Source organism: Podarcis vaucheri (assembly GCF_965113315.1).
Source record: "Podarcis vaucheri genome assembly, chromosome: Z".
Lineage (NCBI taxonomy): Eukaryota > Metazoa > Chordata > Lepidosauria > Squamata > Lacertidae > Podarcis > Podarcis vaucheri.
Window position 1 is genome coordinate 39,905,351 of NC_138758.1, and position 15,723 is coordinate 39,921,073.

General features: G+C 44.5%; 1 protein-coding gene across 10 annotated transcripts in view; it reads right to left on the bottom strand.

Annotated features, from left to right (window-relative positions):
- The window catches only part of MAPKAP1 (MAPK associated protein 1), a 199,567-nt gene that overhangs the window by 40,509 nt on the left and 143,335 nt on the right, over positions 1-15,723 (bottom strand). For all 10 annotated transcript variants that reach the window (XR_014215512.1, XM_082207708.1, XM_082207706.1 and 7 more), the window contains one exon: positions 9,147-9,287. Coding sequence is in view for 9 of the 10 variants with exons in the window: in XM_082207708.1 (XP_082063834.1) it covers positions 9,147-9,287 (141 nt within the window). In the remaining variant the exon portion in view is untranslated. The remainder of the gene's footprint in view (positions 1-9,146; positions 9,288-15,723) is intronic.

Genomic DNA, 15,723 nt, shown 5'->3' on the forward strand with positions numbered 1-15,723 from the left:
TTTTGACCAATAAAGCCTTAAATCGCTCACGGTCACAATACCTCAAGGAGTGCCTCTCCCCATATGAACTGATACAGATCCTGTGATCATCTGAGGCCCTTCTTCATGTGCCTCTTCTGCAAGAGGCCTGGAGGGTGGCAACACAAGAACAGGCCTTTTCTGCAGTGGCTCCCTGTTTGTGCAATGCTCTCCCAGGGTGGCTTGTCTGGTGTCTTTGTTACGTATATTTAGGTAGCAGGTGAAAACATTTCTCTATAACCAGGCCTTTTTCTGATTAAACATTCTATGGGCTTTTAAATGTGTTTGTGGGAGCAGCATAATTGGTTTATTTTTATTTTATTATGTATTTTGTGTTCTCATTTTGTGTTTATTTTTATGTTGTGAACTGCCCCATGATATTCAGATGAAAGGCAGCATACAAATTTAATAGATAATAATGATAATGATAATTTGCTGCCTCTCTTTTTCTCCTACAGTTCCACCCTCCTAACACTGAATAATGTGTGATTTCCTGAGCATGCAGAGAACTTCCTATTATTCATTGAAAGTGCTGTTTGTTCACTACTTAATGATCAGCACACACTCCTGAACTTGGGAAACAGAAGGAATTACCAAAGAACCCATTAAAAAGGGGTGAGTTTATCATAATTTTCCTCTTCACACATATTATATGTCCTTTCACTCTATGGCAAGTTGGTCCTTTCATCTGTTTCAGATGAATGTCTTAAGAACAGTGGGATCTCACTGGAACTCAGTTTTGGCACCTCTCAGGTGGGTTCCATTGCCATTATAAAAGAACAATTGAGGCATTCGTGGTGGGTTTCGGTACCTCTTTTTCTAGAAAATAGCACTGCTTAAGAATGAGTTCTATGGGACACGGGTGGCGCTGTGGTCTAAACCACTGAGCCTTGGGCTTGCCGATCAGAAGGTCGGCGGTTCGAATCCCTGTGATGGGGTGAGCTCCCATTGCTCGGTCCCAGCTCCTGCCAACATAGCAGTTCGAAAGCACGTCAAAGTGCAAGTAGATAAATAGGTACCACTCCAGCGGGAAGGTAAAAGGCGTTTCCATGCACTGCTCTGGTTCAACAGAAGCGGCTTAGTCATGCTGGCCACATGACCCGGAAAAACTGTCTGAGGACAAACATTGGCTCCCTCGGCTAGTAAAGCGAGATGAGCACTGCAACCCCAGAGCCATTCACGACTGGACTTAACTGTCAGGGGTCCTTTACCTTTTTTAAATAATGAGTTCTAGATGTGCAAACTCTCTCCTGGAGTCAATTCCCATGGAAAAAAAGCAGTACCTATTTAGGATCCACAGACAATCTGTTCTTTGGGTATGACAACTTCCTCCAGAGATTTTCAAAAGACACCTTCACTCAGCTCTTTGAAGTCTTCCAGCATTAGGAATACTGATGTTATCTACTCTTTATGGCTGCCTTGCAGAGGAGCTCACCCCAGGACAAGGCAGCTTTGTTGTCTCAGCACCACGGAGAGTTCCTAGTGAGCAATTTGCCCTGGCAAGGTTGGAAGTGTACCGGGGCCCTTGGAGCCTCTCTGACCAGTCCACTTTCCCTTGGCTCCTCCCCCTTTGCTGGGGAACTGTCGACTCTGTGACTTCTTGGTCACAGACTGATCTGGTGTTTTCATAAAGTTGTGGCTGGTTGTCTGATGCATGCAAAGTTATCTGGTACGGCAAAGGTTCCTTTTAACTGTACAACTGTGAATTTACAAGCAGGTTCTGCTATTTAAATGCTTGTTATGGGAATATTCACATATCCAAACACAATTAGTACCCAAGCTTGCTATGAACACCACAGATTTGAATATCCAGGCAGCCAGACCTGTTTGCAATACTGTAAGCAAATAAGCAATCTTAAACTGGAGGAAAACACTAAACCCGGAAGTGACCCAAAAAGTCACAAAAAGGGATGGTTCAGAGTGAGGGCAGAACTGGGTGTTTGCAGGCTTTGTCAGTGATGTTTCAAATCTACTGTATTTTTCTGTGTATAAGACGCACCCATGTATAAGACGCCCCCTACTTTTGGGGACCCCAAATTTAGAAAATGGGCATATTCACTATCCGTGTATAAGACGCTCCCAGATTGTTAACCTTATTTTAAAGTAAAAAAACCTAGTCTTATACACGGAAAAGTACGGTACGCGATTTCACTTAAATGCGCGGTGCCTTGGAATGTAACTCCCAGCATAAATTGGGATTTGCCTGTACCAAACAAGATGCACTAGCAGATTCTATGTGTCTTAAGGGCCCATTGGCAGACTCTCAATGTCGATGGTTTGTAACCAAATCTAGGATTGGTCTTGGACTGTGATTAGCATGTGTACAGGTATCCATCAGAGATGAGGATAGGATTAAAAAAACAAACAAACCCACAGAGGCTTAGCCTTGGGGGCCAGGATTCTTATTTTTTTCTCTATCAAATGCTGAGGCCACCAGAACAACACCAGGTTTACACCCATGAAATTAATGGATCTGAGTAACTCAGGTTCCTTAATGCCAATGGCTCTGCTCTGAGTAGAAACAAATAGGAGATGGCTAAACATCCGAAGGCGGACTTTCTCTGCTCTTGGTTGGGAGGGGGGAGCATTCCTTCGACCTGTCTGCAAATAGACCCTGCTGCCCTATACCACAAATGGGTTTTGCAACCTACTCACCAGGTGGGCGCCATTACAAGGCTAGAGCAAGGTGGCAGCCACCATTGCCTTTTAGCCGCTCCCTCTGCTGCACCTACCCAGCTCATGACAAGCTGGCATGAAAGAGAAACCGGAGGCAGGAGGAACAGGTGACCTCCACGCGTGTTGTGTTAACCTTAGCTCCTGCGGGCGGCCAAATGTAGCGTAACCCTCATTTGGAACCTGACCACTGCAGCCGAGCTGGGAGCAGCCCCGCCAGCAAAGGCACTGCGCATTTCAATTAATCAAGTGGTGCAATTTGTCACCCGAGCACCCACCCCTCCCATCCCAGATACCATATTTCAATTACGCACGGTGTCAAGAGCCCAAAAGGACGCCGGTAGTGTGTGAACTAATAAGGGGGAGAGAGAGGAGACGCTGGATTCTCTATCAGGAGAGAAGCTTCCTTATTAGAGCATTTCACTCTTGGCAGACTGAGCATCAATTGTCCAATAAATAAATAAACAAATAAACAAATAAATAAATCTACATATCTCCCCTGTGGAAATATTACTAGCAGCTGTTGGCTTGACGTTAAAAACTTCTTCCTATTTTTTGCCCAGCTGTGGCGCAGAATGAAAAGGCACAGCTACTTTATAATGGAAACAAACCACAATACTTTTTCTCTCATACATCCTCTTTCTTCAATAGATTAAAAAACAAATACAAATAGTCCCTGTGGGCCTTCTCTTCCCTTTATTAAAAACAACATAAAAGGCAAACAGCAAAAAAAAACACACAAAAAAACATTTCATTCAGTGCCACTCCAAGAATTCGCACAGAGTGGAGTCAATATTGTTAATGCACCCATGTTAATTTGATAGGATTTGTCAGGTAACTCCACTGGAAAATTATATAAAACTGTTCCAGATGAACAGATGATAGTGACATGAATTAAAGTGATAGAACAATAGTGGAATATAAACCAGAAATGACACCCAAAGTGGCTGTTGATTTATTGCCATCCTGAGTCTGGTTCTGGGTTTCCATGTATATTAGCACTACAAATCTGGGTCCATTTAGCCGAGAGATGCTCATACATACATCACCGACTCCTGCTCCAAGCCAAGGTCACTTCTGGTTGCATCAATCTTTTCCTACGGAGGCTACTTCACACACACACACACACACACACACACGAAGGCAGAGACTGCAGAGCCACCTCGGATGTAGCAAACTCCCCTCTCTCGCTCCATTTCATCTTTCCTTTATCATGTAAAATGCACTTTAAACTTCCTATTATTTTTATCTGCAAATTGTTGCTGTATACCCCCATCTATTATAACCGTTATCGTCGCATCGCTCGCACCTCCTCGCTCAGGCATGGATCTGCAGGACCACGCATCCTTTGTCAATTCCGTTCCCACCCCCTCTTTCTCTCCCCCTGCATCATTTATTGCCACCCCCCACCCTTTTGGGGGGCATTTCCACAATGCCAAACACCCCTGTATTGTTTCATCAATCCTGTATCATTTGGGGGGATTTGGCTGGGTTTGCACTATGCCGAAACCTGTGTAGTTAGATCAGTTCTGTAGCATTTTTCTTACACCTGGCCCTAACCAAACAACAAACAAAATAGCAGCCTCATACCAAATAAGAGGGTTGGTCCATCTAGTTCTGTTCTGTCTAAACTCACTGGCAAAGGCTCTCTAGGATCTCAGGCGGGAGACATTCCCAGCCCTACCTGGAGTTGATGGAAATTGCACTGAGGACCCTCTGCATGCAAAGCAGGTTTTCTGCCCCAAATATTACAATCATTGTAGTTCAGTTGAATCAGGGATAAGTTGCACATGAACAGAGGCTCATGCTGTAAACGGTTCATGGAAAGCAGGTGCTCTACCACTGAGCAATGTTAGTTCCTGTAAAAATGGAGTAAGATTCTAGTCCTCAGGATTATAAACAAAGGGCCGATTCAAATAAGAACGAAGGAAGCAATATCTGGGATACAGCAATGTCTGAGTGTCTTACCAGACACAGGAGGGCAATTAAAGGCATAACAAATAGAGACACCTTCCAAGAAACATGGACCCCTTTCTTTAACTATGTTAATGACCAAAATCAAGTCCTTATTATACCTGCTCTATTTTCTCAGTAGAGAGGTTACGTTAAGTACCGTTTTTTTCGCTCTATAGGACGTTCCTGACCAAAAGACGCACAAAGTTTTTAGAACAGGAAAACAAGGGGGGAAAAATCTGACTCGAATGTTGTACTAAGCTATTTAAAACAGCAAAGTGTGTGGCTCCTGTCCACTTTGCGAGCCACGGTATATAATGAAGAGAATAGAAAAAGGACAGACATTCCATTATAATGCAGCTGTTTTCATTATCACTGGGAAGTCAGTATTGGCAGCAGTCACAAAAACTAAAATTTGAGCATTTTACTATTATTAATCAAGAATATTAATAGTCAGGGAGAGAAACCAGGGCTGTGCAAATGAGAAGTGCTTGGAGTATGGAGGAACAGCAAAGAGATCAAATGATTGCGCTCCAATTCCTAAATCTCTGAAGTTTTCTCAAAACAGGCATGGTTCTTTTGAAAGGAAGATTCAAAATGGAGTGACTGAGCAAAGAACAGAGGAGGAAAAGAGGGCAGATAAATAGCTTCCATTCAATACCAACACAATGTTTTTGGTTTGGTATAGGTGGACTGTACTTGTAAGAATTTGTATAATGAATTATAGATTTGGAGTGGAATATCAGTTCCTCTTTTCAGCAATAAAGATTAGCTGCTAGGAACATGGTCCACACACACACACACAGGATGTCCGGTTATAGTTGTGCAGTTTAAACTGTTCCTGAGCCAGATGCCTGCTCGGTTTTAGCTGAGCTCGCTATTACTGGTTTGTGGAGATGCTTTGCATGTATTTATGACTATTTCTGCAAAACTGCTACTTGAAGAAATCCCCAAACTTAATATTTTTAAACTTCAAATGAAGCTCAGAATCCAGTTAGGCAATCCTCTGCAGTTCAATTAGGAGGCACTGAGAGACAGCAATTTGCTGCTCCCCACCCCCACCCCCACCAAGCATCCCAGGAGCGCGGGGCAAAGAACACACCAGGAGCACACAGCCTTCCCTCTGCTTGCAAACCTTGTCGGGGCTTCAGGGGAAAGCAGAAGCTGCCGGCAGAGCACCGTGACGCCTCCCCCCCCCAAAGAGCAGCCCAGGAGCGCAGGGCAACAGCGATTTGGCTCCAGGGACCACACATTCGCTCCATTAGAAGCACAGACTTTCCCTTACTTTTTAAGAGGGGAAAAGTGCGTCCTATGGAGCGAAAAATACGGTAATAGGTTTGAACATTGAATGTGTGTATTAATGTCTAAAGTCAATGGACAGAACAAACACTACTAGATGTAATGCTGGTTATTGTTATTGTATTTGTTTAAAAACCAATCAAAATTGTTTTTACGGTTTTGTTTGTTTTTATATATATTAAAAAAGGGTTTAGGAAGCTGCCTTACAGGGGGAAGATATGTAGCGGTGCACGCAAGCTGAGAAGGAATATGGGGCTCCAGTTTGGGAATTCCAATCTGAGACTACCCATGGTGAAAACTGAAGAAACTTCTAGCCCCTTGCAGTTTATAGTATCCTGAAAAAAGCTCTGGGCTGCCTGGAAAACTGATCGGTTTGTTGAATGCACCCCTGTTGTTGTTGTTGTTAGAACAACGACTACTCTTTTGCCTTCTGCGAATATGCCTCAAGGCATTGCAACAAAGAGAGTTAAAAACAACATGGAAAATAAAAGCAGGGTATTTATTTATTTTTGTAACCAAACCTGAGGGGTTGTATCCAACCTCTTGAAGTTAATGAGCCTGAGTAGGTCAAGTCCATTAACTTCATTGTGTTTACTATGAGATAGAACTGGCACTGGCTGCAACCCTGCATAGAGAAGATGCCTGTGGCAGAGACCTGTTTGTCCACCTAGGAAAACTTGTTGGAACAAAAATGTCTTCTGTTGTTTCCCCTTTATGCTGCGAATTGTGTGTGTGTGTGTTGAATGCCTAGATCCCCCTCCAATTCCAATAACCTAAAAAACCATAGCATAACAACTGCACCAGTTTCCATCCAGTGTGGCCATCTGCTTCTATGCTGATTGGCAGGCAGAGTGCAGAGGAGATGGCCAGCTCTCTGCTCTCACGACGCATGCAGGGGTTGTGTACAGGGGAGCAGTAATCTCTAGGCAGCCGCCGCCAATTGAATATATTTCACAAAACCAGATTAAATTAAAATTATGAGGTTAAATCTTATTTACTGCATTTGCATCACACCTTTTTCCTCCCAGGAGCTCAAGTTGCCATGAATGCTTTTCCCCACTTGCCATTTTATCCTGATAGGAACCTGTGAGGTAGGTTAGGCTGAGAGGCAGTGATCAATCCCAAGGCCACCCTCAGTGAGCTTCATGGCCATGTGGGGATTTGAACCCTGGTGTCCCAGGTCCTAGTCTGAAGCTCTAGCCACCACACTGGTTTTAAAATACACAAGGGATTTACGAATCTGCGTGTGGGGGGGGGTGGTGGAGAGAAAATGTGTGATGGTCGCACCAGGACTCTAGGCAAAGTTTGTCCCTTCATTCCAAAAGACACAAAAGCCATTTGTTTTCCCAGTAACAGCCTCTCTGCGTTCACCATTTATCTTTAGTGATCTGTCATGACCTTTTCAAGCTCTTATTTCTGACAGCTTCCAGATACAAGTGAGTCAAACTTCCCTGGAAGGAAACTATCACTCCTAGATAGTTTGCTCAAGAGCAGAAAACACAGGTCAGTCAGCACCAGCATATAAATCCTTCCTTAACAAGACAGTGCAATAAACACATGCGCGCGCACCAAAAGCAAAAACAAAAAGCAGAAAATATGTTGGGGGAGGGGAGCCTCAGAGTGGATGTAACTTTCCGGGAAATAAAACATCTTATTGCCTGGCTCTTGTACACAAACGCACATGTGCTTGAGACCCAAAGGCTGCAAAAGGCCAATGGTTAAGCTCTCATCAGGGCTGGGTGCACACTGGGCTTAAAAAGAAGAAGCTCAAATAACTCAAAATTCTGAGAAATTCTGCAATCTAACTTAATGCAAATTATTTGGATTGAAATTACAATCAGACTGCTTGTGTTTTTCCCATTGCGTTTTCAACACAAAATTTCACCCAGAGAACCAGGACTCCTGAAAATTCAGTCCAGCCTTTTCCTTTGCACCCTCCCATTCTACCCCTCTCCCCCATCTAAGGTCAGAGTTAAGCATGGAAGGGAAATGAGAGAAGGGAATACCATCCTAGTACCATTTGGGTGTAAGGACTACACCAGGGGTTGCCAATGTGGTGCCCTCCAGTGGACATCTTGTGAAGCTGAATGCTGGAAGATTCAGGACAGATAAAAGTACTTCACACAGCACATAGCAAAACTATGGGAACCCACTCTCACAGGAGGCAGTGATGGTCACCAATCTGAATGGCTTTAAAAGAAGACTGGAAAAAACCATGGAGGAGAGGACTATCAATGGCTATGAGCCATGATGGCTATGCTCTGCATCAACTGTTGGAAGCAATAATGCTTCTCAATATTAGTTGCTGGAAACTGCTGGAGGGGAGATTGCTCTTGTGCTTGAATCCTGCTTGCAGGTTTCTCATGGATCTCTGGCTGGCCACTGTGAAAACAGGATGCTAGACTAGATGGGCCACTGGCCTGATCCAGTAGGCTCTTCTTACGTTCGTAGGTGTTGTTAGACTACAACTCCCATCATTCCTCACCAGCAGTCATGCTGGCTGCGGCTGATGAGAGCTGCAGTCTGACATTTGGATGGCACCATATTAGCTATCCCTGGATTACACAATAGCAGGTATTGTCAGGATGCTGTCAGTGGCTCCCAGCTGGTTGCCCAGGAAAGTATAAGGACAAGGGAAGGTTTATTACTGTCCTTTTTTAATTCAATATTTACAGAGAGAGGCTACAGAACCCAGCCTCTTGGATAATGGCATTGCCCTGAGTGAATATCCACCCCGTCTCTCCCATTTCCTCATTCGTCAATCTCATCGTCTCTCCTATGGATGCTGCTACGGGCCCTCTGTCTTTGAGCTCTTTGCTCTTTTACTTTCAAGGCTCACTGGGTTCTGGGAGATGGAGGGTCTGTAATGCTTTCTAAAGACACCATGTTTGTCAGTTGTCGCCCCGCTCCCTCCTCCTCCTCCTCCTCTTCCATTATTTCCCAACTTTCCCCCTCATCTGCCTCTGAACTGTGATCTCCTGCAACCCACTTGTTAATCTATACTGTCTTCCTCTTCCTCCTCCCTGGAAGAGTCAGAAAGGGGAGGAGGAGGCGGTCTCCACCATTCCTCCTCTGCCCAGTCCCTAACTGGTATATTGTAAATGTCAGTGAAGAAAAAACTAGGAACCAAAGATGGTAGGTAGATGATCACATGTATGGGGTTGTTGTTTTTTGTTAGCATTGAGTGGGGCAAACCAATTTACCTAACTGAACGTCTGTGGTGAACCGAAGCCTGTGGATCATGCTGACTTTGAAAGACTTGTAATGGTGGCTGCTTAACATATCCTGGACGGTTGCAATGTCAATCTGTGGGTCCTCTTCGGAGATCTCTTCGCCTCTCGAACCTACACCAAAAGAAAAAAGAAAATAAAAGAAAGGTCAAAAACATAAGAGGGCCTGTTCTGTTGACATACCACTGCAAGGTAAAAGGATTCCATGCAAATGTCATTGACAGAACTGCAAAGCAGGTGAGCAAATAAATGCACTTTTGGGTCAAAACCAGAATTTTTAAAAATGCAGGTTATGTACCTGGATGAATGAAAAGTTATGCTAGTCAATCAAACTTATTGAGTCAGTGTTAGCAATTTGTTCTGTACTTCATTATTAGTTTTTTTGTTTTTTGTTTATTTTATTGTACATTGCCTTGACGTTTTTGTGACTTAGTGGTTTATAAATATTCTTATAAATAAATAAGCACAAATATCTTGTCTGTTGTATTTGGTTACAGGAAAGGCAGAGGCCTCCAAGGCCTCTCCCCACTGGCTCTGTTAATAAACCAGCTTCATTAGGCAAAAGTAGATAGCGAGATTAGGATGATGACAAATAATTTATATCTCTCCCCTCTTTCTGAAGGAAAGGGACTGCAAGGTTTTTCCATCAACTCAGCTGAGAGACCAATAACCTTTGGATCCTCTTCGAGAGGTGCGGAGAGTTGTTAGCAGATCCCTATTTCCTTCTTAGAGCTACAGTGTCCAGGGTTCTCCAGGAATAATAATAATAATAATAATAATAATAATAATAATAATAATAATAATAATAATAAATTTATACCCCGCCCACCTGGCTGTGTTTTCCCAGCCACTCTTTCCAACCGAATATTAAAAACAATACAGCATCAGACATTAAAAACCTCCCTAAAAGTAAAATAGTTGCTCATTGCCTTATTGCCTTGACATCTGCTGGGAGGGTGTTCTACAGGGCAGGCGCCACTACCGAGAAGGCCCTCTGCCTGGTTCCCTGCAACCTCACTTCTTACAGCGAGGGAACTGCCAGAAGGCCCTCGGTGCTGGACCTCAGTGTCTGGGCTGGATGATGGGGGTGGAGATGCTCCTTTAGGTATACAGGACCAAGGCCGTTTAGAGCTTTAAAGGTCAGCACCAACACTTTGAATTGTGCTCGGAAACGTACTGGGAGCCAATGAAGATCTTTCAAGACCGGTCACCAGTCTAGCTGCCGCATTCTGGATTAGTTGTAGTTTCCAAGTCACCTTCAAAGGTAGCCCCAGGTAGAGCGCATTGCAGTAGTCCAAGCGGGAGATAACTAGAGCATGCACCACTCTGGCAAGACGGTCTGCGGGCAGGTAGGGTCTCAGGTACTGATTGTTTAACCAGTCTGGGAACTGTAGCTCTGGGAGGGGAATAAGGGAATCCTAACGGCTCTCAGAACCCTTAACAAACTCCAGCTCCCAAGTTGCTTTGGTGGAAGCCATAACTGTGTGAAGTAGTATCATAGTGCCTTAAATGTATGGTGTGGATATGGCCAGGGAATGTTGGCAGGGTTCTCCTCTACACCATCACAGAGATCACAACCTTTGTGGGGCTTGTGGGTTCATTGGCAAACCAGAGAAACTGTTGTGGACGACAAACAAACATAAATACAGTAATACCTCGGGTTACAGATGCTTCAGGTTGCATGTTTTTGGGTTGCGCACTGCGCCGAACCCAGAAGTACCGGAACGGGTTACTTACAGATTTTGGCGCTTGAACATGTGCAGAAGCACTAAATTGTGTTTTGCGCATGTGCAGAAGCGCCAAATCACAACCCGCGAGTGCTCAGACATGGTGCTGCGGGTTGCGAATGCTGCAGGTTGCGAATGTGCCTCCCACATGTATCACGTTTGCAACCCGAGTGTCCACTGTACTATTAACTCAACACACAACCTGTTTTATTGGTTACAATACAATGCTTCTTTTAGGCCTTATTTCAATGGGGGAAGTGGGGGGGAGGAGATGCTGTGAGGACTGGAGAAGGTTTTTTGCGGGGGCTGTGTGGGTCCATGAGTACCCCACTGTTGATACTTGGTATAGCTATTTTTGTGTGCTTTTAAACTCCCCACAAAAGGCGTCAGATATCAGTGTTCTCTCTCTGTGTGTCTCTCTCACCCCCCCACCCTCCCCACCTTTTGGCTAAAGTTGCCCAACTTGAGCCTTCAGTTACGAGAAGGTAGTATGTTAAGTCCAGTATGTTTACAGTTCTATGATGGAAACCCCAAATATTATTTACTTCATATAGCATTCTCTCTGCCATGGCAGAGCTGGCTTCCAAAAATAAAGAAGAAGAAGAAAAAGATAACATCTCATTAAGCCAAAATGACAATTATGAAAAACGGTTTTTGGGTCCCCCCCCTTATATAAAAAATACTTTACTATGTTGGATTAACACCAATTTAAAAATTACTATAAAGTGACACACAATTTTTTCTCTCCCATAGAGCAATTTTCAAGCCAGCTGCTAATAAAGCATCTTAGCTGTAAATGATAATTCAGATGCTTTTAGATAAAGTGGTGCATGGAAACGGCTGAGGAAATTGATTTAGCTTCTTGCAGAAGATACTGCGAGAGTGACACATTTTGTTTAATACGCCAGCTAATGTAGTCCTAAAAGCCGAAACAACTGCCAGTTTCGCAGCCCTAAATTTTGTCATGAGAGATTAATGAATATATATATATATATGTGTGTGTGTGTGTGTGTGTGTGTGTGTGTATATATATATATATATATGCAGGTTTTGGTGTCTTCGGGTGTCTTCCCGTGTAAGAGTCGGGGTGTCTGTGCGACGTTTCGACGAGGTCTCACTCGTCATCTTCAGGCTGGTGCTTTCGGCTTCTTGTTACTGGAACAGAGCAGAATCTGGTGTTTGAGTTCCTATAAATACTGTTGAGGGGTGTGGTGTATAGCCTCCAACGTTCTGGGCAGAGAGGAAGTTCCTAGATTAGTGTGCCTCTTCTTCTTTTGTTCCTTAATTACTTGAGGGATATCTTGAGTGATTTCATGAGTGATATTCTGAATACCACTGGGTGGGTCATTAAGTGTAGATTAGTTGCTAAAGCTTTTGTGTCTTGACCTCTTGAGCTTGTGAAGAGTTTTTCTGAGAAGATGGCTGTGCTGCATTTAGTTGTGCTCTGGCTTGGCTTCGTGTATAGGGGCGAGCTGTGGTTTTGTGCCTTGTGCCAGCCAGATCTGTGTAGGGATTGCAGGGGGGTGCAGCATCCGGAGGTGCCACTATAGTTTGGCTACTGGATGGAGTCTGTAATATGTCTGTGGAGAGGGTCTGGGTTTGGGTCTGGTGTGGTTGATTGGTGACGGCGTTCTGTGTGCCTCTGGTTCTGGTGTCGGTTTTTGTGGGGAGGGCTAATTTCCAGATGTCTGGCAGGCGGGACGTGTCGTCACGCTTGTTCATGTTGTGAGGGTGTTTCTCTATCTCGATGGCTTCCATGATTATTCTCTTGTGGTGATGTTCCATGTTAAAGAGCAATTTGGAATCTGCAAAATTAATTTCGTGTCCTGTTTCTTTCATGTGTTGGAAAAGAGAGGAAGTTTTTTCTTCTTTTTTGACGGCATTCTTGTGTTCTGCGATACGTGCATTTATTCGTCTGTTTGTTTGTCCAATGTACGTGGCTGGGCAGACTTTGCAGGGTATTTCATAGACCCCTTGGTTTTCCAGCTGGATTTTGTCTTTTGGGTTTCTGAGGATATTGGCTATTTTTTGGTTGGTGCAGAAGGCTGTTTTGATATTGTGTTTATGGAGGATTTTGCTGATTTTGTCTGTAGTGCCCTTGATATAAGGAAGGAGGGCCATGCCATTGTTTTCTTCTGTGTCTTGGTTTTTGGGGGGTGTTTCTTTTTGGATTAGCTTTTGGGGGGTGTTTCTTTTTGGATTCTGCACCAACCAAAAAATAGCCAATATCCTCAGAAACCCAAAAGACAAAATCCAGCTGGAAAACCAAGGGGTCTATGAAATACCCTGCAAAGTCTGCCCAGCCACGTACATTGGACAAACAAACAGACGAATAAATGCACGTATCGCAGAACACAAGAATGCCGTCAAAAAAGAAGAAAAAACTTCCTCTCTTTTCCAACACATGAAAGAAACAGGACACGAAATTAATTTTGCAGATTCCAAATTGCTCTTTAACATGGAACATCACCACAAGAGAATAATCATGGAAGCCATCGAGATAGAGAAACACCCTCACAACATGAACAAGCGTGACGACACGTCCCGCCTGCCAGACATCTGGAAATTAGCCCTCCCCACAAAAACCGACACCAGAACCAGAGGCACACAGAACGCCGTCACCAATCAACCACACCAGACCCAAACCCAGACCCTCTCCACAGACATATTACAGACTCCATCCAGTAGCCAAACTATAGTGGCACCTCCGGATGCTGCACCCCCCTGCAATCCCTACACAGATCTGGCTGGCACAAGGCACAAAACCACAGCTCGCCCCTATACACGAAGCCAAGCCAGAGCACAACTAAATGCAGCACAGCCATCTTCTCAGAAAAACTCTTCACAAGCTCAAGAGGTCAAGACACAAAAGCTTTAGCAACTAATCTACACTTAATGACCCACCCAGTGGTATTCAGAATATCACTCATGAAATCACTCAAGATATCCCTCAAGTAATTAAGGAACAAAAGAAGAAGAGGCACACTAATCTAGGAACTTCCTCTCTGCCCAGAACGTTGGAGGCTATACACCACACCCCTCAACAGTATTTATAGGAACTCAAACACCAGATTCTGCTCTGTTCCAGTAACAAGAAGCCGAAAGCACCAGCCTGAAGATGACGAGTGAGACCTCGTCGAAACGTCGCACAGACACCCCGACTCTTACACGGGAAGACACCCGAAGACACCAAAACCTGCATTCCTGTACCCGTGAAAATCTACGAAAGCATATATATATATATATATATATATATATATATATATATATATATATGAGAAAGAATTTTTTTTAATAAATGAGAAGATGGGATTTTAGCAGAGAGGCCTGAAAAGTGGCAGTAAAAAGGGGAACATGGCTTGCCAATTTCTGTACATTAATTCTACGCAAGACTTTTACATTGCTGGAAAGGGCTCAGTGTGGTAATAATGCTTCCAGAGCTCTGACCTTCTAATCCCCGGGTGGGCAAACTGATATCCCAAACCACTGAGCTGCTCTGAAGGTGGGAAGGGGCCAGCCTGGTTGCCCTGAAGCATTTTGTGATAGGCTTATACTGGGTTCTCAGAGGTCACATTCATGCGGTACATTTAAAGCACTTTGATACCAGTTTAAACAGTCTTCCCCGTTCCCCCCCGCCCCCCAGATTCTGGGAGCTTGTTAAAGGTGCTGACAGTCGTTAGGAGACCCCTGTTCCCCTCAAAGAGCTACAACTGGCAGGGACTCCTGGGAAGAGTATTGTTTAATCACTCTGGGAGTTGTACCTGTGAAACCACAGAACACAGAATTATTTGGGGGAAGCCATAACTGCTTAAATTTGTACCATAGTGCTTTAAATACCGTATTTTTTGCTCTATAAGACTCACTTTTTCCCTCCTAAAAAGTAAGGGGAAATGTGTGTGCGTCTTATGGAGCGAATGCAGGCTGCGCAGCTATCCCAGAAGCCAGAATAGCAAGAGGGATTGCTGCTTTCACTGTGCAGTGATCCCTCTTGCTGTTCTGGCTTCTGAGATTCAGAATATTTTTTTTCTTGTTTTCCTCCTCCAAAAACTAGGTGCGTCTTGTGGTCTGGTGCGTCTTATAGAGCGAAAAATACGGTATATGGTATGGCTGTGTCTATAGTGTGTCACCTAGTGGGAGCTAGGAAGCTATCTATTCCCGTGAGAAGTGATCTGGGAACAAACTACATATTACATTAGGACTGAGAAGCACACCCTGGTCAACAAGAGGGCCAGTTCTAAGTTGGGGGGGGGGCTTTCTTTGTCGGTGAGACCTGACCTTACATGGTCAGGCTGACACTGCTGAAAGCAGTGATGGGTGCTTGGACCTGACCATCCTTTTAGCTCCTCTACAATGCTCTACCAGAGAGATGACAGGTTGGGGGAATCGTGGGGAGTTAAAAGGCTGTCTGGATCCAGTCACTGGGTGCTGCTCTGAGAGCTGGGCTACAAAACAAATTAAGGCATGGGGCAAGGGCAGGCACTGTGGCACTGGATCCTGCCAGGGCCTTGGCCGCTGCCCAAGGATGCAAATGAGTGTGTGTGAAGAGGAAAAGGTGTAGGATTGGTGTAACAAAGGAAGCTGGGGCTTACAGAGCCAAGGGGAGGAAGAGAAACAGGCAAGCACAAGGGGTGAGTAGGGGCCGTGCATGGCCCACCCCTAAGCTCCCTGTGGCACAGACAAGGAATCCACAAGAAAGGGAAGTCGGTACAAGGATGAGGAGGAGCAGAAACCAATCATGATATCCACTTGTGAGGGAGCAGATGAAGAGCTATTGAGGCTATTTTTGCCAAGCCCCTGAGTCGTGCAGAGGTTGGAATCTAGTT